This window comes from Colossoma macropomum, unplaced genomic scaffold (assembly GCF_904425465.1).
Source record: "Colossoma macropomum unplaced genomic scaffold, Colossoma_macropomum, whole genome shotgun sequence".
NCBI classification, from domain to species: Eukaryota; Metazoa; Chordata; class Actinopteri; order Characiformes; family Serrasalmidae; genus Colossoma; species Colossoma macropomum.
The window spans coordinates 16,747,293-16,774,962 of record NW_023494808.1 but is presented as its reverse complement, the minus strand read 5'-3'; the positions used below and the strand labels follow the sequence as shown (position 1 = coordinate 16,774,962).

The 27,670-nt window shown below is 38.4% G+C and overlaps 1 protein-coding gene across 1 annotated transcript; it reads left to right on the top strand.

The window, feature by feature from the left end:
• The first annotated feature begins 1,359 nt into the window (after positions 1-1,359).
• Positions 1,360-27,063, top strand: LOC118797996 (transmembrane protein 255B). Its single transcript, XM_036557292.1, has 9 exons — positions 1,360-1,420; positions 4,123-4,265; positions 4,662-4,724; positions 16,939-17,028; positions 23,418-23,498; positions 24,583-24,668; positions 24,795-24,954; positions 26,150-26,299; positions 26,400-27,063. Exons 1-9 carry the CDS (start codon positions 1,360-1,362, stop codon positions 26,622-26,624), a joined length of 1,059 nt encoding a protein of 352 aa, XP_036413185.1. The 3' UTR covers positions 26,625-27,063.
• The last annotated feature ends 607 nt before the right edge of the window (positions 27,064-27,670 follow it).

Genomic DNA, 27,670 nt, shown 5'->3' with positions numbered 1-27,670 from the left:
AGTCAAGCAGAAGCACAGCAGAAACCAATTTAATTTGAATTTGTGCAATGCATGCTGGGTCCTGTGAGAAAACACTGATGGATGAAAACACAAAAATGACACTCGTGAATTCAGTCAAACTAATGAGGGTAATTAGACCTGCAGTGCTGCACAACAGAATATTACATAGATAACAAATTAAACTCCAGTTTTAGATCTGTTTTGACTAATTTTGCTATGTTGTCGAAATATTTATAGGTAGATCTCAGCTTAAAAGTAAGTAGAATATTTTGATAAACTAAATCATTATAAGACAATGGTACTAGCATTAAATTACATGTAGAATTATTTCAGTAATCCAAATTAAGTTATTGAGTAATGCTATCTGCATAAAAACTATAGGTAGAATATTCTGATAGACTAAAGTACTATCTGCATAAAAACTACCGGTAGATTTTGTGGCCTAAATCAGTGTATCGGGGTAAGTGGGTATTATTCGGCATAGTCTGTATAATACACTCATAGGCAGAAATAACAGTACAACTCAATAAAACACTAGAAATACCAGATTCCTCTCACTGCTGTTGGAACAAAACCATTTTTCAGTTTTTGTCGTAATTTAAAAATGCCTGTTGACCTTTACAACGTGTAAATTTGAACCAACGAGAAGAAACAGCACATATTTACATGGGGAAAAGTCTGGTTACATTGACTTACATTAAAAGTATGTTTTTCTTTTTCCTGTAAAGTCGTTTTGGAGATACGGGTTTTGGTCTGACAGCAGCGCTGTACTTTACTAATGCGCATGCGCGGTAGGACAATCATTAGAGCGTCCGAATAAGCTCTTTAAACACAAAAAGACTGAGCTGGATGTGTTTATGACTGAAACCAGGGACAGAAAGTAGATTCATTCTTCAGAACTGAACAAGAGCAGAACTAAAGCTCAGTTATTGAAGCACAAACCGGCCTGAAGGTTCACTGAGCTCTTCTTCAGCTCCACGGAGAGGCAGAAAGAGACTCAAACACTGATGTAAATAATTGAAAGTAGAGTAATAACCCGATCCTCGCGCTGCGGCTCGCGTGTCTGAGAGTCGCTCCTGCCTCCTCATTGGTCCTTCTCTGTGATTGATCTCGGCCCCTGATTGGCTCCTGAGGTCGTAATGAAGTCGTTACGTTCCCGCCAACAGTAACAGAACGCGGCTCAGCTGTTCTCCCTTGGAAACGGCGAGGGCTCGAGCGCGTCCGTTGGTCCGCGCGCTCCAGCGTGGAGAGCTGAGAGGAGCGAACAGAGCAGCGTTCACGAGGAGGGAGCTGTTCTCTCAGCCGCGGCTCTTCTCAGGAGTTTGTCCTCGTTAGTCCTCCAGAGCGGCGGAGTCAGAGATGCAGCAGCCGCAGCAGCAGCCGGCGGTTCAGGCAGCGGCGGACAGCGGCGACCCTGCAGGTCAGTACAGACAGACAGACAGAGAGAGATTCACACACAGCTCATTCATTCAGCTCTCTGCTGTTCTCACTGCTGGTCATGTAGAATTCACTCTTAGAAATAACGGTACGAAACTGTCACTGGGGCAGTACCCCACCTGTCACAAGGCTGGTACCCTCATGGGTACATCTCATTACCTTTAGTTAGGGAACATAACTGCACCATAATGCATTGAAATGATATTTTCTAAGTTGTCCCGACTCCACACACACCTTCTCGTCTCCAGGCTTTAATTTTATTGTTCTGTTTTAAAACATTAGGTTATGAAAGGGTACAAATATGTGTCTTCTACACTGGAAAAAAACTTATTATTTAAGGTGCACAATTGGACCTTAAAACCACTGTTGTACCTTTTGGGGGTACATTAACATTGTTGGTAAGCGAAAAATGTACCTGCATAGAACCTTTATTTCTGACCCTGATGAACCTACAGTCTCGGAAATGGTTCTTTAGTAGGTGGATTGGTTCTATATAGAACATTCAAAGAACCATGTGCATGCTTAATTAGTTCTTTGCATGATGAAATGGTTCTTCAGACTGATGGAGAATGTGTTGTATAGCACAAAAAAGGCTTCTGTTATTGTTACGATGTCAAGTTTGACCCTTTTCAAAGAGGTTCTATATACAGACATATTCTCCATCAGTCTCAAGAACCAGATGCAAAAAACGAATTCAGCGTGCACATGGTTCTTTGAGTGTTCATGGTTGTCTTTACTAAAGAACTGTTGAAGCACCATCTTTTGTAAGGGTGTACACGTGTCTTCTGAGTTACTATATGTAATGGTGATGATGGTAAAATAGTGGACAATCTGAAAAAATACGTTTTCTGTACTATTTTGATTCACGTGCCCTGCGTGGGCCCCTCCAGCCTGAATAGATTTTGAAAAATACATTTTAGCTCAAATTCTTCACTCAAAACTATCGTTAAACAATGTTTGAGGCATCAGACCACAAATTCATAACCATTTCATGTAATAACTTTCTGTGATGTAGCTTTCACAGACATTAAACTCCTATCACCACCTCTGTGAACAATTCTGACTCTAAGTTTCTCTAGAACCGAGCATTTCACACCAAACCACTGTGAATGACTGTGTGTACATCTTTACCGTTTAATTATGTAGAATTTCTTTGAAAAATTGATGTGAGTTCCTCTTTAAGTAGACAGTAATTACACTGAATAGTCCAGTAAGGCTTTTTTCTCTGTTATGGGTCACCTGCAGTCAAATTAGTCAGTTTAGTAGCTGCATTTTAATTTTTGCTCATCACCAGATCTCACTGCTTCACATGTGCAGACTGGTGTTGGGACTCTGTCTGCACTGTACTTCCCTGGTTTTATCTTTTATAGTGACTCTTTCCTCTTTCAAGCATGTGGCCTAAAGTTGGGCTACAGGGCAAAAATTAATATCATGAATATTTATTATGATGAATTATGATATCTGGTGAGTTGGAACAGTCACGTTTTAAAGAGTCCAGTTTATATTTAACATTTGACAACATACTGTGCTCATAATACATTTTTAATGCATTTTTAAGTATGATACAAATGTCCAAATACTTTTTGGAGCCACTTTACATAACATCAGGGTGAGGTTCTGCATGGTAAATGTCTCTCATGCCAAGAGTTGGTAATGAATATGTCTACTGGTGCATTACTGTGTTAGGAGCAGTTCTCATGTGTACGTGTGAGAAACACATCAGTTTTGTTAAACTGTGTGGTAAAGTTTTCTCTTGTAGTTTTACATTCACATTCAGCCACATTCAGACTGTTCACTGCTTTGTTATGGCTGCTGTATGTAGGAGTATGATAGACATTTCGGTGTAGGCGTTTGTATACTTTATTGTTCAAATTTGAGTTTGTGACAGTAAGCCATATTTATGTACGTCACAAATGAATATTATAGACTCATACGTGATTATTCATTTTGCTCGTGACATCTTGGATAAAGGTACATGAGCAGTTTCATGACTTTATTCTAAAGAAGTGTCCTTCCACGAATCATGAAAGCTGCATCGTGGTGTTAGTTCTTGTGTTCCTTGTACAGCTACGATATTGTGCAAAAGTGACCTGAGAAAATGATATTTAAAGCTATTTATTCAATTAGTAAGCCTTTATTTCCTTTGGAAAAACACTAGAAGTAAATACAAATAAACATTATACATTGAGGTGTCATGTTATGTGTTTTCGCTGAACTTTTTCCACACCTGTCCTCGAGAAATGCAGTGTATAGAGTTACCATCCAGTAGCGAGTTCAGCTCATCAATACTTTAAGTTAAATAAGTTTAAACTTTTTGTAACCAAGAAGCTTTTATTCATTTTTAACTTTATTAATGTTTATTTGTATTTATTCTAATGTTATCCAGTGCTTTTACAAGTAGTTCATGGAATTTAGTGCAGCACAATGTGTAAAATGTTGAAAATATATCATTGTATTCATAGTTTTTTCAGGCTTTGTTGTCTGTTCTAACTTATCAGATATCACAAAAAATAAATATTGTGACATATATATATATAAAATCTTGAATTATTGTGTTATTACATTTTTGCCATATTGGCCAGCCTCTATTTATAACCCAGATAAATGTTTTTAAGCTATTTTTCCAGACTGTTGAAGACGTCTGTACAGTGCTGTATGTGTGTATTGTTCTGACTGTGCTCACAGAGCAGTACTCAAAGCGACGTCGGACAGCGCTGTGGTGCACTGTGGTTCTGCTCATGCTGTCCATCGTCGTGCTGGTGATTGGGCTCCTCTCTGCCACCCGCACTGGCAACGTAGCAGTGGCTGGGTACTACCCTGGCATTATAGTGAGTAACATTGTCCAAGTTTATTCCAAAGAAAAGAGTTTAAGTGAATCTCTTGACACACAGTTTCATCAGTGTAATGGACAAAACTGTTATCCATCTTTTGTTTACATAAATTGTGACAGCTTTCTGGCTATGGTAAGTGTCAGGGATTCAGATGTGCTGTTGGCTTAATGAAAAGGACTTGCTGTAGAAGTTTGGGGCTTAACCCTTTGAACTGTAGACTTTTTGAAAAGTTATGAATTTGAAGACTTATTATTTAGTAACTACTCTGAACTAATATGTAAGTTATGTAGTAACGAATGAGGAATTTAGATGTGGGTCTTTAGATTTTAAGGGATTAATAATAAACATAGACTGTGTTTGTGGCTCAGAAACTCCTCTTCTGTTTTGTCCTAGCTGAGCTTCGGAACATTTCTGGGCATTGTCGGGCTGAACGTGGTGGAGAATCGCAGACCTATGGTGAGTAATGGCTCTTGCTTCCTGCTCCATCTCTCCATAGAGTAAAAAAAAATTTGAATATATTTTTTACTTGTGAGATATTTCAAATAGACATTAAACAATAAAGCATTCTTTGGCCACTTTCATTTTTTTATTTATTTATTTTTTTTAGATGTACTCGGTAAAAACACTTTGCATGTGTTTTATTTTACAAATGGGCTGGAAGTTGTATGTTAAATTTTGTTTTTTCTTAGTTTTACATTTTACTCATCACAAACTAGTGTAAATTTTGGCCTGGTGATAATTAGGGGTGAATCTCTTTTAAAAAGGTTTTGATATCAGTATCAGTACAAACACTTTGATGCGCATTCCTGAACAGCATACTTTTTAAATACCTTTTAAATATCAAACCGAAAGTGGATGTGGCTTAAACCAAAAAGGAGCATAGCTAATGCAACAGTCCTATGTTTAGTTTAAACATCCCTGTTTAAACATCCCTGGTCAATTTAAATGTTTTAGTGAAGTGAATATAATTCAAATAATTCACAATAATTCCCTCCATCCTTAACACATCTGCCACCACTTGTTAAGGGCTTAATAATTAGCTTGGATCAGGTGTGTTGAGGGAGGGAAAACTTCAAACTGTGCAGGCTGGGCATCCCTAGGACTGGAGTTAGGAACGACTGCTCTACAGAGAACTGATTTAAATGTTATTGATTCTACTGCACAAGAAAACATACAGTGTAAAATGTGCCATAACTTTTGCACAGTCCATATTTACGTTTTGTTTTTTGCCCAGTTTGTTCTCCGTGGAAGATGTCTTAACTTGTTTTCACTTAGAAAATCAAAAAAATGTAATTTGATCAGACCCAAACCTTTGCATAAGACTTTATAAGTGGGTATATTTACTGACTAAGAAATTGCAAACTAATCAATGTGATAACATTAATAGCATGCATATGGGATGTAATTCAGATAGCCAATCAGCAGCCCAGATTTTGAAACGGGCATGCTTATTGGCTTATAATAATGCTGATAAGTTTGCCATTCAACTTATTTACTGAAATTTGGTAGGGAATGACACAATTTTTCGATACCTCCCAGTAAAGGTGGGCGATTTGGCAAAATGTCTTATCATAATACTTTAGTTTTTCAGTTTTTAACGATACACAGTCACAATATTTATTTTTTCTGACATCCGATAAGTTACAACAGAGTAAGTAAGCACGTATTTTAAAAGTACCATAAGAAACTATGAATTAAATTATTTGTATTCATACATTTTACACTGTGTTTCACTAAATCCTGTTAAACAGGACTCATTAGACCCTCTTTGTAATCAAACATGCAGTTGGTACTGATATCCACAATGTGCTCAGAAAAGCATATTGTAACATATGATGTAATTTATCACAAAAACAATACACATTGTCACAGTATGGACGCCAATAATTCGCTTGTTACCAAATTGAATTTTGATACCCATGCCTAGTGATACTGTTACATTATATTAACATAAAGGATCACTTTTCTCTTAAATGTTCCATGATGTAACGTGGTATTACACTTTTTTCTTCATCACTCACAAACATCCATATGAGGAAAGATTAAACTGATTTTTCACTTTAGTTTGTCTAGTACAGGGGAGCCCAGTCGTGGTCCTGTTAGCTGCTGCTTTCGAGTCATGTTGGAAATATCATATTTACGAGATGGCTGCACATGAACAGCACCACAATGTCGTATTTACTAGTAGGAAACTCAGATTTTTCATTGAGCCCTGAGTTTCTGAGTTGGGGGCGTGTCAACAAAAAAACAACGATGGCCGCTGATAAACTGGCCGTATTTCAGTTATTCATCAACCATGACATTAACACTGCAAGGCATCCACACCTGGAAATACAGATATAATATATACACAGGCTTTCTTTAATAGAAAAATAAAAGTAAACCAAGAACATTATTTCCACTCATTTCCAACCGAAACCGCTTGAACACAAATCAAGTCGTACTCCGATCTCCGAAGTCGTAAGTAGGAGCTCTGAGGACTTGAAGGCAGTAAGAGTTTAGCTCCAGCCCTAATCTAACACACCTGATCCAGGAAATCAAGGCCTTCAGGGGCATGTGAATATTAGAGGCAGGTGTATAATGTAGCTGTTGAACAGTCTCAATTCTCAATATCTCAATTTTACAGCTCTTCACATTTACAGGCTTCATTTAAGGAGATTAATCGATTATTACCTGATTAGTTCACATGAGTAATTGGCTATTAAAATAATTGTTTTTGGCAGATCAAACATAAAACATGCATACACACATTGTTACTTGATTCACCGTTTTTCCCTTGTATGTGAGAATGTGCGTATATTTAGAGCTACCTCTGTCCATGTGTGTGTAGAAAGGTGGAACTGGTGGAAAGGTTTATTCCCAGGTTAATTGAATGAGACACACATAGCTCCCATTAATTACCAGCTATTTCAGCATAATTGTCAACTGATTGCTGACTCGTGTTTATGCACTGAACAAAATGTTTGTTCAACTTAAAATTTAACTTTAAGCAAAATAGAATAAAAGTTCAGATGTTTCAAAGCAATATTTCAAACCATTCCAAATCTTATTAGTAGTTTAAATCACCTTCTGTCCTCTTCCACATTTTACAGTGTATTGATGAGGTGCAAACAGGTGACAGCTGAGAGTAAAATCATACAACAGCCACACGTAAAAACCGATAGTTATGTAGACAGTGGCTGAACACGCTATGCTTGAAGCTTTGGCACATCCGAATTGAGTGTGTTCGGCATTTTAGCTTTTAATCCACAATTTCTTATATCAGAAATTCACTGTGAATATGTAAATTATTAATAATGATTGAAATAAATTTGAAATGTATGAGAGAGTTTTCTAACATTCAGAATTTTATTTTATTTACTAGGAATGTTCTAGCATGTACAAATTCCTTTAGCACTTAGTTGTCAAAAGTCAAAATACTGAAACAGAAAATTATTAAAAGAAGATTATTAAATAATTTTTGCATGTTTGAATTGAATTCTTGTAAGTGAACATTTAATTTTTAAAATTTCTAATTCTTATGTTAGAATAGAAAATTGTACTTTTATATGCAGTAACAACATTTTTACATTTAGTTGCATGTTTAATTAATCTTTGACAGGTTACTGGGGACTTTGTTTTAGTTGTTTAACATTTATGCCTTTTTTGGAGCTTTTCTTGCTGTAAACGTGCTTGTCAATTGCACAAGCAGAGCAATGTAGGATTTTTTGTTGTTACACACGCATGTCTGATCAGTGTGTTAATGATAACAGTGTGTTAATGTCTTTTAAATTCCTATTGCTGACTGAGTGGAATTCTGCTAGTTGACTTCTTCAGCTTTGTTTTCTCTCTCTCTAATGTTTTTATACATCAAGTCTGAAGCAATGTCACACAAATAATCATAACTTGATTTTAGTATTTATTTTTGGTTCAGAAAGATGAGTGCAATGATTGTGTTACACATGAAAGGATGAGAAGGGATATTATTGCAAACAAATGTCAATTTTACCTGGAAGTACATGACAAATAAAATTACTGACTGGATGTGCATCGCTTTGTCAGGTGTCCGATTCAAGGTGCGGTCAGTAGCACTGACTATGATTGGACGATGGCTTAGGAGGAGAATGAAGGAAAATTGCGTTAGCATTGGTGAATGACTGGATTTCCCAGAAAACTCTTAATGCTCAAGTTGCAGCAGCCATGTCCCCTCTGAGTGGGTTGACTCTAAACAGGCTTTGGTAAATATAACCCCTCAGCTCTGACATGTAATTCAGATTACATCCTCTCAAGTTAGGGAAAAGTCATTTTTAAGAGGGCGTTACAGTTTCAATCTGAAGGCATTTCATATACAAATTGAAGCACTTTACAAAATGTAAAGAATAATATTTCAAGTTAATCAAACTATGTTAAGTTAAATGATACGTAATTAACTTTTATAGTTTTGTCCCTTTACTCATGTTTTAGTACAATCTTGAAAATGGAGGCCTTTTAGCACTGGATACTTCTGATGCCACACTCTCTCACTGTGACACAGTTGTTCATTATCATTGTTCTGCGAAGTGAACAGAGATTAGATTAAGTGACTCTTATTAGTCCCACAACAGGGAAATTTCACCTCTGCTTTTAACCCATCAATGCAATGAAACACCACATACACACTAGTGAACACACACACTAGGGAGCAGTGAGCACACTTGCCCGGAGCGGTGGGCAGCCCTATCTGCAGTGCCCGGGGAGCAGTTGGGGGTTATGTGCCTTGCTCAAGGGCGCTTCAATCATGTACTGTCGGCTCAGGGGATTGAAATGGCGACCTTCTGGTCATAAGGCTGGTTCCCTAACCTCCAGCCCATGACTGCCCCAACATGACCCACAGAGGGATGTGTATATGACCCCAATGTTGATTGAAGTCTGAAATAAGAAAATGTTGCTTTTCCTTTTCTTTAATCTTACTTCCTTATTGTTGGACTGCAAAACTAGAACACACTACAAGGACTGTGTTCAAAGGAAACTACTACGTGACACATATACCGTGAGAGAATACACTTACAAATGCAGGCCAGCGTCAGCGTCCTTCCTTAGTCACCACAGTAACAGAGTTGTTGTTTATTAATTAATGATGACGGGCTTTGGTGTAACCTGACTTGCCATATCACTGTTTCATCCTCTTTTCTCAACTGCTGCAAACTAAAGACTGAACATCTGACGTTCTGACACATCGTAGCATCTTATCATAGAACTGCACACACTTAAATTATATTTCAGACTCGGCATACTTTGGTGATAAACAAATTTTTGTCATTGCAGTAGCTGGAAATTACTTTGATGGTTCTCTTGATTTTAAATGTTTTTGAATTAGAGGGCTACAGACATGCACAGTAAGCAGATGGACTTCAGCCTGCATGACTACATTTAGTTTAAAGGGTCAAACTAAAACATTGCTAACATTTTGTGATGTTAATAATTTTACATTTTGTTTACTGGACACTATTAGAAACACAATTATGAAGTTAAGATTGGGCTAGTTTTGGCCAAAAGTATTTAGTTATGGATAACATGAATGTCAAAACACTCACTGCAAACTTACCAAGGAATGTTTGTGGTTGATGAAGATAATCACAGCACACAAACAAATTTGTGATTGGTTAGAAAAGTGATATATTGTGCAGTTACTAGGTTCTAGGCGAGAGGGCTGTAGGGAGTAACCAGGGTGGTTTGTTGAGGTGTGTGTGTGTGTGTGTGTGCGTGTGTGTGTGCATGTGTGTGTGTGCATGTGTGTGTGTGCATGTGTGTGTGATTTAAGGCCTTCTACTCTCTGCCCACCTCCTCGGCTCTGATCCCAGAACACCTTTTAAAATTTAATGATGGAGACGCTGGCACATGCACACTCTCATTGACACACACACAGAGGTGCAGTGTCCGTAACTAAACCCCATGTCTGCCCGTACACATTCTCACATATACAGACATGGTACACTGTGCGTACACTCTCATATAACCTCATACTTACATACTCGCACACAGTCATTCACACGAATACACTTGGTTCTCTCTGTGCACATGTGAGTCACACTGCGTACTCTGGCAGCAGTCTGTCAAAATTACGCATTAATGTGTAATAACCCTATCACACTGCTGTCGAATGGCCAGTGTCGGATGGCATGTCAAATGGGTTCTAGTGAGGTCATAAATCAGTGACCTCTAAACCTCACTATAGGGAGCAGGAAGTCAACTGTTAGATGCGAGAAGATGTTATAAGTATCTTCACACTAATGAAGAGATGATACCATAGGTTAAAAGGGGTTAGAAACAGATGAGACACTAAAGTACACTCTGGGTTCAACACAGGGTGACTGAGTAGAAACATGTTAAATTATTTTTTTATTTAAAAAAAAATATTTTTGGATTGAGTTGGTTCATTGCAGTTTTGTACTGAAACCTTGGAGACTAGACATCTGATTCATTGACTTGAAATCAGGACGAGCTTTGAGAATGTGGTTATTCTAAATTGTGACCACATCACATCAATCCGGTGGGTTCTAAGTATGAACAAGGGAACATTTGTGCTATAATATAAGAATGCAGCACTGGAAATGACCGAGAATTTTCGACACAAATGAACATTTAACAATGTTGACAATATTACAAATGTACAGATAAACTGCTACACACGTGTGTAATATATTCCTGGGTTGAATGTATTAGGGTGACATTGCAGTGACTAGGAGAGAGACAGTGTTTAATGAATGTTTGGAGACTAGACATGAAATCCAGACATTGAACATATAGTATGGGTTCTACTGTAGAACATGATTATACTCCACTGTGAACATTCCAGCATCAACACATTACCAACTAATGGTTTCAGCAACTTGAAATGTGCTGGTTTATCCACGTTTGTTATTCTAGAAACCATTAAATATATGTAGAAGTACACTTCCATAAAACGTTGTGACTAACTTGCCACATTATTGGTGTGCTATATACAGTTCTACCCTTATACAGTTATGTGACAGTACAGATACCCTTTCCTTCTTCTTGCTCAGTCCACTAGAGAGTCTGCAAATGGAGTAAAATGTCCCGGTTGGCTAGGCTGTGGGATCAGATCGAGGAGGAAAGTAGCTGTTTTCTGTTAGATAGTCGTAGTGTATAATTTAAATATTCTAAATATTACAAACTATTTACCAAAAGATGTTTTTGGATATTTTATTCAGTATTTCAAGAATTCAGTGGAAAAAAAGAATAAAATGACAAATAACATACTTTTTTATTTATTTATCTATTAACAAATTATTTTTATAAAGTTATCTGTCTTTTGAAAAGTGATAAAGTCTGGTATCAACTTTAAAGGTAAATTTGTTACTGCTGTACAGCTTTTTTACATCTTCCTAGTGTTCTACTGTAAAATTGCATATGACTAGAATATCAATCATTTTTATTCATGGATCTGTAGCCAAATTGGTTTTATATTTTCAAAAAACATTGATCACAAACTTTGGAGCAGCCATTCCAAACCTTACTGTAGTGTATGTAGCATTGTCTGTTGGCTACTCCTGATGTACTGCTGATAGATCTTTTAACCTAATGAAGTTCCAGACCTAGATTAAGCCTAAACTAAAAAGAATTTTCAAAGGTGATTCACCATTAGTGCTGCAATTTAGTCTAAGACCTAATCCACGTATGAAAAACTGGCCATAGGAGTGTCAGGTCGTGTAGACCTTACTTTCTTTTGTGTGTCTTCTGTTGCGTAATTTGCTCTGCTCTTGGTCACCTTGTGGTCAAGGCAATGTTCTTTTTCAGGGGTCATAATTCTAACTCTGGACACTCCTGCCTTCAGTTCTCATTATACCTGTGACCATCACAGTCATTGATCACTTGACCACTCTGCAGTGTTTGCCCTTGGACTGTTCGAAACGATTATGCAACATTACAGATACCCTTTCCTTCTTGCTCGGTCCACTAGAGGGTCTGCAGATGGAGTAAAATGCTCCAGTTGGCTAGGCTGTGGGATCAGGTCAATGAAGAGGAAAGGAGCTTGTGTGTATATGTTTTATGAGACAGCAGCTGGGTGTTAGATAATGCACATTAATACTGCTGTCGGGGCCTATTGTCTCCGAGACCTAGTCTCTCTCTCTTTGCAGGTGTGTCAAATCGCTGCTCATTGAAATTCTTAATTAACTCAGTTGGCCCAGGGGTGCAGTCACTTGGTGGACTTTAGCTAGGCTCGAAATCATTATGGCTTGCAGCTGGCAACGAGAGAGACTAGGTTTGATCACCAATGTGCTTCAGATTGGCTGTAATTCTGTTTGCCCTGCAGTTTACATCAGCGAGAGATATAATCAGAGACTACTGCCTCAAACTTGGCTTGCCTTCCAGTCAAAGATCCAAGTGTGTCATTTGGCTTGATTTTACAACCTTGACACAGGCCTCTGAGTGCTAGTGGTAGTTTTCTTTGTTTTCAGATGGATATCGTATAGCTTACCTCAGCAGCAGATATCATTAGTGGATATTAGATACAGTGAGGTGTTCCATTGTATTAGTCCAAATACTCTCGCAAATTACACTATATAGACAAAAGTATTGGGACACCCCTCCTAATTGTTGAATTCAGGTGTTTCAGCCACACCCATTGCTAACAGGTAAAATTAGATAAAATTAGGCACATAGCCTTGCAATCTCGATAGACAAACACTGGCAGTAGAATATGTCATACTGATGAGCTCAGTGACTTTAAACATGGCACTGTCATAGGATGCCATCTCCGCCACAAGTCTCACAAATTTCTGTCCTGCTAGATCTGTCAACTGTAAGTGCTATTATTGTGAAATGGAAGCACCTAGGCCCAACAACAGCTTAGCCACGAAGCGGGACCCCACAAACTCACAGAGTGGGGTAGCAAAGTGCTGAAACGCAGTGCCTATCCTCTGTTGTAAAGCACGCCACCACTGGTCTCTGAAGCAGTGGAAACGCATTCTGTGGAGTGATGAATCACGCTTCTGTATCTGGCAGTCTGATGGACAAGTCTGGATTTGCGAACGCCAGGAGAACGTTATGTACCTGACTGCATTGTGCCAACAGTAAAGTTTGGTGGAGGAGGGATAATGCTATGGGGGTGCTTATGAGGGATTGCCCCTGGCCCCTTAGGTTTCGGTGAAGGGTAATATTAATGCTTCAGCAGACCAAGACATTTTGGACAATGGCATGCTTCCAACTTTGTGGGAACAGTTTAGGAAGGGCCCTTTTCTGTTCCAGCGTGACTGAGCCCCAGTGTACAAGACGAGCCAGGCCCTCTCATCCAACATCAGTGTCTGACCTCGCAAATGCTCTTCTGGGTGACCAGGCAAACATTCCCTCAGACACACTTTTGTAGAAAGCTTCCCAGAAGAGTGGAAACTGTTATAGCTGCAAAGGGGGGCCAACTCCATATTAATGCCTATGGATTCAGAATGGGATGTCATAAAAGCTCCTGTAGGTGCAGTGTGTAGGTGTCCCAATACTTTTATGTATATATAATGTATCTGTGCATTTTTTCATTTTGCCGCATTTGTAACCCTAAAGAAATAAAGATTATATTTCTCTGTAATGCTAATTCAGTAGTAGTTCCAATTATTGCATTTTATAAATGTTTTTTTCTGATTTTAGCGATATGTACAGCTGTATGCAAAAGTTTGGGTGCCCTTGGTCACCCGACATGTTTATAATAAGTTAACACATCTTCTACAGAGATCATACCTCTGCACGCTTTTATGCACAGTTACTGTTTAGTTGCTGAATTTACTGTATTGGGGGGAAAAATAAAACATACAATGTGGCCTGTCCCAAAGTTCTGGCAAATTTTATGTGCTTTATATTGGGGACAAATTCTGGCATTGTTTTTAATGCCTAATTTTTTTGCACTAAAATTTGCAGAAAAATTACATTTTGTTGTCAAGTTTGTTCTTTGTACTGGATGTGTTGACTTGCTTTCATTTAGAAGAGTTTAAACTTTTGTATATGACTGTACGTAAAAAAATTTCAGATTTCAGCATCTGCCTGCAATTGCCGTATGGAACGCTTCGGTTGCGGGCGGGGCAAATGATTCAGATTTTCTGCGGGAGGGGGCAGGAGCGGGATGAAATCTTGTGGCAGAGGGACTGAAAAAACAGTCCAGCACAGACCTCTGTCATAAACCTGTAACCTGAAAATGAACCTTTGTTTATTATTAAATTAGTCTTTGTCGTATATTTTAATGAAGATTTGTTTGTTTGAACCCCATCTTATTTCAGTACCAGATTTACACTGATTGACCACAGGTCCTTATTGGAGTTTATGACTAAAACCATATGGATCTTGAATTAGTTTTGCATGCTAACATGATTGGAGGTCACAGATCACTGTAAACGTGATACATTTTTAAACTGTTTTTTAACCAAGCATCAACTCAAAAATCCACATAAACCATTGGTGAAATTTTGAAATATTGGTAAATGTGCCTTTTATGGACTTTAAAAGAAAGTACAGGAATGAGGAACAGGTAAGTAAAAAAACATGCATATGTGAGTTTTACATGCCCAAACCAGCAGAATTGTTACAGTGCTCCAAATTCAGAATTGTTACTTGGTGTTACTTCTTTGGATTGAGTATGTATTTTTCTTGTCTATGTTCACTCTCTCAGCACAACAGCAGAAAGATTTTGAACAGACTACGCTTTCAAAAAGTTTTGGACAAATTCAGTCATTTAAAAAAAAATTTGACACGTCCTCAGCGTCCCCAAAGTAAATTACGTCTCTGCTTTTGATATACTTGTTAAACTCTCTGCATGATGTCAGTGCTTCATCTTTGCAGGACTCTTTTTGCCCTGGCTTCAGCAGTTTCATCAGTAGAATTATTATGGAATGTCTCTCGTGGCAGAACACCAGATGGACACGGAGCAGAGTGACCACTGCAGTGTCTTTAGCTCAGCTGATGTGAGCTCACATGTGCATAATGTCTTTTATTTGGCTGGACAGATGAGTGGCATTTACAACGTCGGCTGTTCTTCACCCACTAATGACCTCCCACTACGAACCACCCTTGATTAAAAAACTCCCAATTGGACAGCGTTTTTAGTGGAGGCAGAATTTATGATGAGTGTGAGGTTTTCGTTTGATTGGGAGGTTGGAAAGTTTTCCAAGAAATGGAAATGTGCCAGTGCTTATGCATTCCTTGAATAAAACATCTCAGGATTGTGGATGAGAGTGCTGATAGCTGGTAGTGCTGAGCGATATGTATTCTATATCGGTAGTGCTGTCACACAACAATATAGATTTTTAGTTATAGCAGCATTGACAGATTAAAAAAACGTAGTTAACTTCAGCTTATGTTATCTGCTGGGTACTTCATATTAAAAAATAGAACTAATGACTGAATAAAAATTAAGTTTCCTTTCAAAAGATCCAGTTTTGGTCCAGTTACAACACTGTAAATTTCCTTGTAGTTTTAAAAACCAAAAGAAAATAGTCCAATCAAAATAAGCTCTGTCTTATTTGACGTTCTTTTAACATAGAGTACTATACTGAGAAAGCATGGGTTCTTCAGCTTTATTAAAGAGCCCAGATCATGGAAACCCAGTTGTTTGTTCTTTTGAAGAAAAGAGTTTAATGTAATATGTAAACATTGCTTTAAAACATACTGTCGACTCCTCAGTCCGTGCGGTCCCTGTTTGGAAACTATGTAGCAAAAATGTCCCATTTTGAATTCACTGTTTTTGTGAGGTCACAAGAAGTACCATATTTATGTATTCACCTATTCAACCTACAGCGGTTTTTCCCCACCTTCTTTATAACTTTAATTATAAGGAGTTATAAGGAGCCTGGACTGTTTTCTTTGAAAGAGGCACAAAACAGCAGCCACTAGAGCTCCTTTACAAATATCAGTCTCATTCTTTGGAAAATGAATTATGACTGTTGTTGGTGCATTAAACCACAACAACATTATAAGTGAAAAGAAAAAAGATGGATACCATTTCATACTATGTCACTATTATTACAAAAATATGACATTTTATTATCGCAGACTAGCACTAGTAAGACAATGTCTGGAAAAGATGTGAAATTTTCAGTTAATGTAAATTTTATATATGAATATTGGAGATGTGGCTGTATGTGAGTGTGCGCCCATGCTTGTGCATTGGATGTGGAATCTGATTGTGTGAATGAGATCGCCCTTTCCTGTGTGCGTAGTGTTGCCCTTCAGACTGCCTTTGGTCTGTACGGCAGTAAATTACCCATAAAGCATTGGTTTGGTGAACACAGTTCGGAGAGGCTGTACATTTCCTTTATTACTCCAGTCCAGATCCAGACACTGTAGTTATCACCCAACAAAGGAGAGAGAAAGAAAGAGAGACAAGGGTGATGACCAAACACAACTGTAACGGTTGTTAGGAAGCATAACAGAGTTAGGTAAGCACGTATATCGTGATAAGCCAGTAAGTAATGAATATAACAACGTCAGTAGTGAGTCTCTGGGAAACATTTGATGTTTAATTGAACAATGTTTACTGTCTTTGTCCGATAGTAGTTTAATAAGGCTAATCTGGTCTACAGTTCAAACACAAATACATTGTCACATGGGCTGCCATATTGACAAATCAAATGAAGGGTTATTGCTGTTCTGTTTAGCTTCTTATTTGTCCATCCCTTTTTAACCTCTCGTTCATTGTTGTTCTGTCTTTTAGTTGGTGGCCTCCATCATTTTCGTCAGCCTGGGTGTAATCTCTTGTTTCTTCTGCGCCATCGTGGACGGCATCATTGCTGCTGAGTTTATTGTAAGTAGCATATTAGACCATCCAAAATCTCGAAGACTGTAAAATCTGAACAAAATCTGAACCCCTCCCCACAAATACAGACTTGTATATGTACATACTAAATCACATTTACCTCCTAGCCCCTATCTCTTTCTTGCACACATGCAGCTTCTCTCCTCTCATACACGTGTGCACTCATCTGCCACTGTCTTTCTCGTGCTGTGTGGCTGCCCTGGTAATGAAACTTTGTGGATATAATCAAGCAGAAGCCTTGTCTCGTCTGGCCGGATGACTGTTAGTGTCAGTGCCTCATTCATCAGAGTGCCGCTGCACACTGGCCACAGCAGACACATCCATTTCTCCTGCAGCCCCGTCACTGTTACCAGTGCCAACTGCAGGGCCACTGGTAGCCATCATGTTTTACACTGTCTCATACTGCTTTCTTCAAGTACATCCTGTCAAACTTCACCGTGCAGGTTGCCAGGTTTAACGTTGTTTTGAGGACCATGGTTTTTGAGTCACAAGATAAATTTTTTTTTAGTTTTGATTCATCATGATGCAAATGTGTTAAAAAAAATATAATCTGGTGCCCTTGAATAAGTTCAAAGAAGAAAGGGTTTCAATCTAAAACTCATTATACGCCAGTTTCACATTGTTTGGAGTGAGGTTTATACATACAGTGGGGTGCGAAAGTTTGGGCAGCCTTGTTAATTTTCCTGATTTGCCTTTATAAATCATTGATTGTTTGGATAAAAAAATTCCGTTAAATATATCATATAGGGGACAAACACAGTGATACTTGAGAAGTGTAAACGAAGTTTATATGAATTACAGAAAGTGTGCAATAATTGTCTAAACAAAATTAGGCAGGTGCATAAATTTGGGCACCAAAAAAAAAACCTTAACTCAATATTTAGTAGATCCTCCTTTCGCAGAAATAACAGCCTCTAAACGCTTCCTATAGCTTCTAATGAGAGTCTGGATTGTGGCTGAAGGTATTTTAGACCATTCTTCTTTACAAAACATCTCTAGTTCATTCAGGTTTGATGGTTTCCGAGCATGGACAGCTCTCTTTAAGTGACACCACAGATTTTCAATAATATTCAGGTCTGGGGACTGAGATGGCCATTCCAGAATGTTGTACTTGTTCCTCTGCATGAATACCTTGAGTAGATTTTGAGCAGTGTTTAGGGTCGTTGTCTTGTTGGAAGATCCAGCCCCGGCGCAGCTTCAGCTTTGTCACTGATTCCTGGACGTTGATCTCCAGAATCTGCTGATATTGATTGGAATCCATGCGTCCCTCAACTTTAACAAGATTCCCAGTCCCTGTACTGGCCACACAGCCCCACAGCATGATGGAACCACCACCAAATTTTACTGTAGGTAGCAGGTGTTTTTCTTGGAGTGCTGTGTTCTTTTTCCTCCATGCATAACGACCCTTATTATGCCCAAATAACTCTATTTTAGTTTCATCAGTCCACAGCACCTTATTCCAAAATGAAGCTGGCTTGTCCAAATGTGCTTTAGCATACCTCAAGCGGCTCTGTTTGTGATGTGGGCGGAGAAAAGGCTTCCTCTGCATCACTCTCCCATACAGCATCTCCTTGTGTAAAGTGCGCCGAATAGTTGAACGATGCACACTGACTCCATCAGCAGCAAGATCATGTTGTAGGTCTTTGGTGCTGGTCTGTGGGTTGACTCTGACTGTTCTCAACATCCTTCGCTTCTGTTTATTCGAGATTTTTCTTGGTTTGCCACTTCGAGCCTTGACTTGAACTGTGCCTGTGGTCTTCCATTTTCTCACAATGTTTCTCACAGTGGAGACTGAAAGCTGAAATCTCTGAGATAGCTTTCTGTATCCTTCCCCTAAACCATGACGGTGAACAATCTTTGTTTTCAGGTCATTTGAAAGTTGTTTTGAGACTCCCATGCTGCGACTCTTCAGAGAAGATGCAAAGAGGAGAAAAACTTACAATTGCCCCCCTTAAATACCTTTCTCATAATTGGAGTCACCTGTGTATGGAGGTCAAGGGTCACTGAACTTACCAAACCAAATTTGAGTTCCAATAATTAGTTCTAAAGGTTTTGAAATCAATAAAATGACAACAGTGCCCAAATTTATGTACCTGCCTACTTTTTTTAACCAATTATTGCACACTTTCTGTAAATCATATAAACTTCATTTCACTTCTCAAATATCACTGTGTTTGTCCCCTATATGATATATTTCACGGAATTTTTTTATCCAAACAATCAATGATTTATAAAGGTAAATCAGGAAAATTAACAAGGCTGCCCAAACTTTCGCACCCCACTGTATATATCTATGCTATTTCATGATTAATACCACCTTTATTAGAGAAATGCAAATGTGTTCTATTAAACATCAGCTGCTGTTCTTTTCAAAAACTTGATGACCTACATTTGATGACCTACATAAGCTTAAACCTTACAAGTAACTGTTATTTCTGTGACTGTTACTGCCAGGCCTTCAGTTTGGGCCATAAAAATCAATATGAGGGTAAAGACAGACGTCTATGATAATGCTAATTTCTGCTAGCTCATCTATAGGATTTTAGAAGTATGTTAGTGCTAAGCATTTATGCTGTTCTAGATTAAACACAGACATTTGAAGCTTGCAAAAGACTTTAAAAAGGGCAATGTTTAAAGCTTATAAGAGACATCAACATACATTATCCTTTTATGTACTGTGACTGTTTCAGTAAAGAACCCTGGTGCTTCCTCTGCTTTAAAATCTGACTGAAACCTGTTATGTTACCATTCGTGCTCACAGTCAGTTATGTATCCAGAACTTCCACAAGGCCTAGAGCAACGTTTTTTCCTCAAAATTGTTCCAAACCATTGTAACTGAAAATGTGATTGGTTCATTCCACTGTCAGTTTCTAATTATTCCCAGTAGCAGAGCTCACTTGGCTACACCTACATGGATAACACAGGAAAAAAAATCCTTATTGGACAATAAGGATTAACCTTTTTATCTCCAACCAAAACTTAACAATGTAAAAGGAACATTATGACAACACTTGCAGAGTTTAAACACAACCAGAATGATGAGTCTATCAAATAAGGTAAGGTTTTCCTCTGATTATATCTCACTCATAGTTTCTTACTGAAACAAGCGGAGAGACTTTGTTTGAAAAGCAGATTCAGTCAATACCACATTTGCGTTAGTAGGTAGAAGAGGAGATTATTTGAATTTGGGTGAAAGTTATTGTTGTGTGTACAGTCTTGCTTTGCAGAGAGAAAAAAGATTAACATTTACATTTTTGTCATTGAAACTAAAAAAACTGAAAAAAAGACAAACTTGACAAAACAATATAAATAGAATGTAAATGCAATTGACTCTGTACCAATGTAGCCTAATTAATTGTGATTTATTATATTGAAAGAGTATAGCAGAATAATTGCTCTAGACCTCAATGTACTACATTTAATTTCATGACTTCTGTGACATCCCACTTTATTTTGTCTAACCCTGCTTTCACTGACATCTTGTTGCACTGATATCAAGGATGAAGTTTTTACAGATGCATTAATCATTAAACACTGCATTGGAAGACAGCAGTTCCGGATGGTGTTGTGGACAAATCAAATTAATGGCATTATGCAATATGATGTACAGTGCAGTCAGACTCACATGCTGCACTTAATATCGTACTCTCTATAGCAGTGGCCTGAAGACATTTCTGTCTCACAGCTCCTCGCTGACAGGCTCTATCTCTCTCTTTCCACACTCTGTTTGCCCACTTGGTGCTGGGTGGGCCATTGCTTTATCTTAGAAACCTTCTATGACCCATAAAACACTGCTGATGGAATCGGGCAACCAAAGCCAGAGATGAACGACAGTGTCAGTGTTTTCCTGAGGTGCTGCATTTATTAAAAGGGGTGTTTCAGAATCATTTTGACAGGCTGGAGCTCACAGGTTGCAATCACTGTGCTTATACTTTTACGTAGTTGCCATATCACTTATTTTCTAAAGATCTTGTTTTTAAGATCAACCAAGAGCAGATGTTTGAACCTGGTCGTCTGAGTAGCTCCTCCAGCCAGATAGAGCACAGTTCACAGTAATACATTGCATGTCAGAAGTTGGGGACCTAATGGTTACTTTACTAGTTTGCAGTAACTTAACGTATTAAAGACTAACCAACTTAGTTTTCAGCTGTGAATAGCTGTACTAACTTGCACATAATGTTAACTTTTATCCACTTTTTGTGATGTCAGCACTCACCACTCTGTTTTTAACAATAGTTTGGTAAATAAAACAAAAATTCAAACAAAACCTGCTGTTCATACCAAGGAAGACACTGACCCCCGTGTGGAATATATGTCGATTGTATTATTTGTATTTCATTGAAAAGTAACCCCAGAGAAGGTAAAGTGTCCCCAAACTTTGGACAGGCAGTGTATATGACAGCCAATCAAAGCTGTCTGTTATGGTTACATACAAGGGTTAACTAAGGGCTGCACTGGAGCAGAGCTCTCACACCACTGGTTTGTGTAAATGGCAAACGCTGAGCTCTAGTGCTGTATTTGATGGAAATGGAAATTGTTTCAAACAGTCTTATAACTGAGGAAGCTAAATCATACATTTAATCATACAGTAGGCCTGGTCTATGTAAAAATTACATTTATACATTTTTTGACAGCCTTGCGTAACTATTATGTCTGTCCTGTTGTTTTACCAACTGGCTGACAACTGATCACAGTGTTTGTAGATTAAAATTGATAATCAGCTCCATTAGTTCAGCACAGTTAAACTGGTTAGTGACATTTGGTAGGAAGGCTGGGTTTACAGTAGTTTGAGAAGGTTGTTTCCAAATCTGATTAGATGGCACTCTGCAGTAATGTGCAACACAGCTGAATCATTGTGCATATTTTCTGGCTGTATTATCTCCACCATCGTCTATTAAAAACAGGAGGCAGCTACTTTAAGAATACTGTTCAGGAACGTTTGGTCTGAAAGGGTTCTTGAAGTCAGATGAGTGATGTTATTGTTTGGAACAGTTCACTTTGCTAGTTTAAAGCTTTCAGTGTTACTTTTGTCTTTGTCAGAAAATGTTTGTTTTGATTTATTTTGATGCCAAAACTGGCAAACAAGAAATACTAAAACATCCAAGCATTTGATTTAAATTAATCCCTAAAGACAAACAGATTACTTATCATGCTATTTATCACGCCATCAATCATGTTTTCATTATATCAGTGCTGAGAACTCCATATAATACCAAATAAATTGAACAATATTGTTCCCATATTGTTGACACCCATAGAACAACGATGCAGGACTTGCCCGCTTCCAGAATCCCAATTCAGCTTTCTCGCTGATCGAGCGAAGATGATGTCTTAATACGATGTAGTTCTTCAGTCAAAAATCAAGCTTAACCAGTTTAAATATAATGGTCAGTTAGTATTGGAGCATTGTAGGGGTTTACTGTGAAAACTGATGTACTCCTACATTAGGCTGGACCTTGCTCTAACCCAGCGGTCACCTCCTCCTGGATATCTACTTTCCTGCAATTCCAACTTGCATCTAATGTTGCACCACAAACACTACTTCATCTGCTCCAGTGCTTTCGAAGAAGTGAATTAGCTGGAGAAGACTGTGGTTGCAGTTGGTGTGCCAGAAGGAAGATCTCCAGGATCAGAGATGGTGACCACTGGTTCCTGCTATTGTGCATATGGTATTTAAAGTTTTATTAGCTGTAGTGCTTGCATTGTCTTGGTATTCTAGGAAGCAGGATTTAACAGCTACCTTGCATTCATTGATTTTTGGCTGACTGATTTTATGTACATTTAATAAAACAGGTTTATGTGAAGTAGTGGAAATCAAAACTCAATTCAAGGATGAATAACTGGCATTCTCTAAATTTATTTGGATCACAGAGATTGAATATGACGTCACATCCACTGTGGAAAAAACAATAACAACAATGTCCACACAGAATCTGGTCCTTAAATAAAGTCACAGAGGCGTGTAATGTTGGATCAATAAATGCAGTAAGAAGGTGCTGTAATGTGCCCAGCTAAACTTACAGAATATTTAATTCATTGATGTTTATAAGTATCTGCTATAAATGTTTTTACATATACTCATAAATATATACACACTTCATACAATCAGAAGATAAAACAAGCTTTTACGTGTTATTCTTTCACACTTAATTTTACAGCCTGTGGCCTCCAGTTGGATTCAACACACACTGGAGTGCACATTGCTTGCGTTGCACTTTAAGACTAGACATGCCGTATTTCAAAAAGCCCATTAAAGTTTAATTGCAGAAATGGGAATCGATATGGCTGTGAAATTGAGTTTACTGTTGTTCAATTTGCTCAGTCCATAAACACTGCACTCCTTCTCCTCCTTGTTCTCTCCTTTCCACCCACTCTAGGACAGGAGACCTCTAATGGAGGGGAGGTGCGAGTTTTACGCCAGTGGCTCAGGCTACGCGTACGACAACTACTACACTGAGGTGAGTATGAACCCCTCACAGCAAATCACACACTAATCCATGGCTGTTCCACTAAATCAGGCAAATGCCAGTCTCAACAGTACTAACTGTGTCTGTCATATTAAAATCTCCTACCTTTTTCATTTTCAATGAAAGTGTCAATTATTGAAAAGCTGTTGTTGGCAAGTACAGCTTTGAGATGTCTACAGTAAGAAGTAATTAGCTTTTTGCAGCTGTGTGGTTCAGTTTTGGCTCCCTCCTCTTAACAAACCATCTTCAATTCTCCATGGTTATGAGGGTCCCTCTGATTGACCCAAAATTTCAAAATCCTTCATAAAGTTTCAGTGAGATTCAAGTCAGAACAACAAGCATCTTCACCTTTTTTAGAAACCGGTAGAGTTATTTTGGCTGTGTGTTTGGGGTCGTTGAGTTGTTGTAACATCCATCTTCCCAGATACAGTTAGTTGGAAGATGAAATTAAATTCTTCTGTAATATCTCCAGTACATTGCTCCATTCGTGTTCTGTCTGATCAGACTACGTTTTTCCAAAAGAGTTCGGATTTGTTTTGCGTGGAATGTGATGGAGTTAATTGCTTATTGTTGTCTGTGTAACTGTTCTTCCAGCTGCTTTCAACATGTGGTCCAACATATATACACTTGTTTCTCTGTCTGTTTAGCTTTTTAAGCATCTTTGTTTATGCTTATGAATACATATCTTTTTTGTTCATATTTATAAGAACAAGGTCAAGAGACATTACGTGTGTACATTCGGCGTGGACAAATCTATTGGAAGTAAATCAAATAACAAAAAATGTCTGAATACTTGTTTCCCCGTCACTGTACCAGAGCTTATGTTTGAACTTATGTACAGCTGGTGTAACGAGCCCCTGGACTTTGGCCTATCAGGACAGGAATTGATGACCTCTGCTATAGACGTTGTGGATTTTGTTGCTTGTCATGACTCTTAGTTTAAAGTGCCCTCTGCTGGTGTAAAGTTGCCAGTGCAACTTACTTTCATTTTATGTGAGTCAGTACTGTAGAACTTGGTGCAGAATCTCATTGCCCGTCTCTTCATCTCCTTGTCTTTTACCTTTTGTTTGTTTAGGTTACGTGTCAGTCCTATAATGAGCAGTGTAAACTGAAGGTGAAGAGCAACACCTGCTACTGCTGTGATTTACATAGTTGTGAGAGGTAAGCTGCCTCTGAGCACTCTGTTAACACTCTTGAACTAATAATGGCTTTGGTGCCCTTTTTCAGAATATGTGGGTCATGAAAATGTTTGAAGTTTAATGTTTGTGACTGTCTTTGTCCCTCTAGCCCAGACTACCACGCCCATTACTTTAAGTTTACTGGTGTGAGTAGTTGCTGGGACGTGGTGCACCTGCACAGGCTGCTGTGGTCGAATGTTGTGCTCAACGTGCTGGGAGTCTTCCTGGGCATCATCACTGCTGCCATACTAGGAGCTTTCAAGGACATGGTGAGACCTTCACTTATACTGATTATGCTATGCTACAAAGGAATAGTTGAGCAGAAAGTCACAATTACACGACTTTCACCTTAAACCAAATGTAGTCAATTAACAAAGACATGTTTGGTGTCAGGTCGCCTTTTGTCCATTTTTATAGATAACAGTGTGTTATACAGTGTCAGAAATGACATTAGCAAGTCTGTTTAAGATTATTCAGCTTTCATATTGTTTCAGTGTGTGATGATTCAAGCATGCAGGTTGCACAATGCTAAATAATGGCTATAAGCTTTAATTACTTCAGGCTTTCATTAGCCTCATAGCTTCAGTGCAAAACTAAAGAGGCAAGCTGCACACAACCAAACATGTCTTGGCTGACTGACTGCATTTTGAATAAGATTTTTTTTGGTAACACTTTCTATGAATGTCACCTTTGTAAGCATCTATAAACGCATTCATAACATGTTATAATGCATGCATAAGACATAAATAGCTATAAATATTTATAAAAATGCATTATACATTATAGCCATGTTTATTATGCATTATGAATTGTTAACATAATACATTATAAGTACTGATCGTAACAAATTATAAGAGCTCATAAGTTGTATTAGTCTGCTCTAAGTAAAGTGAAGCGTACTGTACTAAAGCCTCTTCTAGTGTTAAGAGTGAGGCTTCAAGTTGAAGTATTTACTGAGGAATTTACTGAAACACTAAAACATACATAATAAAGCACATTACAGGCTTCAAATGTCAGAGTTTAAACTAGTGCTGCTATCAGTGTTTTACCCAATGTGGGAAAGTCAATGTACACCACCGTTAGCTTGGTATTTGTCTTTACGCTCTCCAAGCTGCGACTTATTGGCACTGACATTATAACATGTTATTAACACTATTTATAATGCATTATATTAACAATTCATAATGTATAATAAACATGGCTATAAAATAATTCAGTGTAATTCTTTTTTATAAATATTTATAACCATGTTTATAATGCCTTATGAACACATTATAACATGTTATACATGTGTTTATAGATGCTTACAAAGGTGACATTCATAGAAAGTGTTACCATTTTTTTTTTCAAAACTGTTCATGTAATTCTCTGGTCATTTATCATAGGTAAACATTTCAATAAATACAATACCAAGCAGATTTACTACAGACATGTTTACTCCTTGCTTCTCCTCCTGCACTGTAGGCTCCAGTGGTTCAGACTCAGATGGCTCCCAGTCCTGCTCCACCACCTCACATCCTCTATAACCCCACCCAGCACATGCTCACCTATGCAAGCTTCTGCCCCTCTGGACAGGCCCTACCCGCCTACCCTAACTACCCTATGCCCATGCAGGTAACCATAGTTACAAAGACCCTTCTCAAGCCTGCACCTGGCTGACTGTAGATGCCACATTTACCATCACTTTTGATGTTCTCTACTTCTTTGCCTCCAGCACCTGAACGGTTACGCAGGACCAAGCCCTTCTCAGCCCAGCCCTGAGGTGGCTGTGTCCCCATCAGATGAGAGCCAGCCTCAAGCCCAGTCCAGCACCAACCCCTCAGTTCCATCCCAGTCCACTTCACAAGACTCCTCTGGCTACATGCTCACTCCTAATGCACCCTCTCTCTATGGGCACTCGTTAGGGTCCTTTGAGAAGCCTCCACCTTATGCCTGTTGAAGGACTACTTTATTCCTTGGAAACGGATGGCACAAAACATTCCAGTTCTAACGTTTTGGCAGAATGTTAGAAAAGGATTAATAGTTTATCATTAAGGGGTCTAATCTAAGCGTTTTAGCCTTTAATTAATGTAATTATGTACAAGAGAAAATTCTGTAAGTACTTTGACAGTGATGCTGTTTTTGTCGTTTCAGCTCCGCATTCCAGCGTTTTGATTAAAAAGGAAACAAGGATTATATAAATAGATAACTAAATAGGACAAGGTTAAAATACAGCAGGTAATGTTTAATATGAGGATTCTGGCCTGAAACTTGCATGTAATCTTATCTTTTTTGCCCTCTAACGTAGCATTTTGTCGGGGCATTTTGAGGGGGGCCATAGGAGCAAATAATCTTAAATTGCCATATGTAGTACAGGGTTGCAAATCTTTTGCACTTAACAGCTGTTTGAAGTTTGCAACCCACTGACGTCACCAGATGCTGGTTATCTTCCCTGGCGATACTTTGCTGAGAATCTGATGCAGCCATTTTCAGTTTCTGCTTGCATCAGCGGCTTTTTGCCTTCAGTAAGTAAAATGCTGCTTGGTTGGGCAAAACCTTCCACTTTTTGTAGGTGAAGAACTCCAAAACCTCAGTAGTATGTTTTGAGTCACTGTCCTGCTGCAAGGTGAAGGGCCATCAAGTGGGATTTATACCTTTGGTTTGATAATGAACAGCCAAGATGCCTCTGTACACTTTGTCATTAATCTTGCTGCTGCCATCATTAGTCACATCAGCAGATTTGTCGCCACTATACAAACTCACAACATGTTTAATAGATTCTCTATACATTTCCTCTTTCACTCTAATTTGGGTTAATTGTTGTCTCATGTCTTCATAAGATGTTGCACCAGAACCCAGTAGTTGTTTCATTTCTAATGTGCTGGTGTACAGAGACAAAAAACAATAGTCACTGTCCAGGTATTTACAGACTGCACCGTGTTGGAACTCAGATGGGTCCTGGCTGAGTTCAGAGACTGATCTGAACTCTGAAATAGTGACTGATGC

Coding starts and splice junctions, on each gene's coding strand:
- LOC118797996 (XM_036557292.1), top strand. CDS start 1,360: ATGCAGCAGCCGCAGCAGCAGCCGGCGGTTCAGGCAGCGGCGGACAGC. Junction 1,421..4,122: donor GGACAGCGGCGACCCTGCAG/GTCAGTACAGAC, acceptor CTGTGCTCACAG/AGCAGTACTCAAAGCGACGT. Junction 17,029..23,417: donor TCATTGCTGCTGAGTTTATT/GTAAGTAGCATA, acceptor CACCCACTCTAG/GACAGGAGACCTCTAATGGA.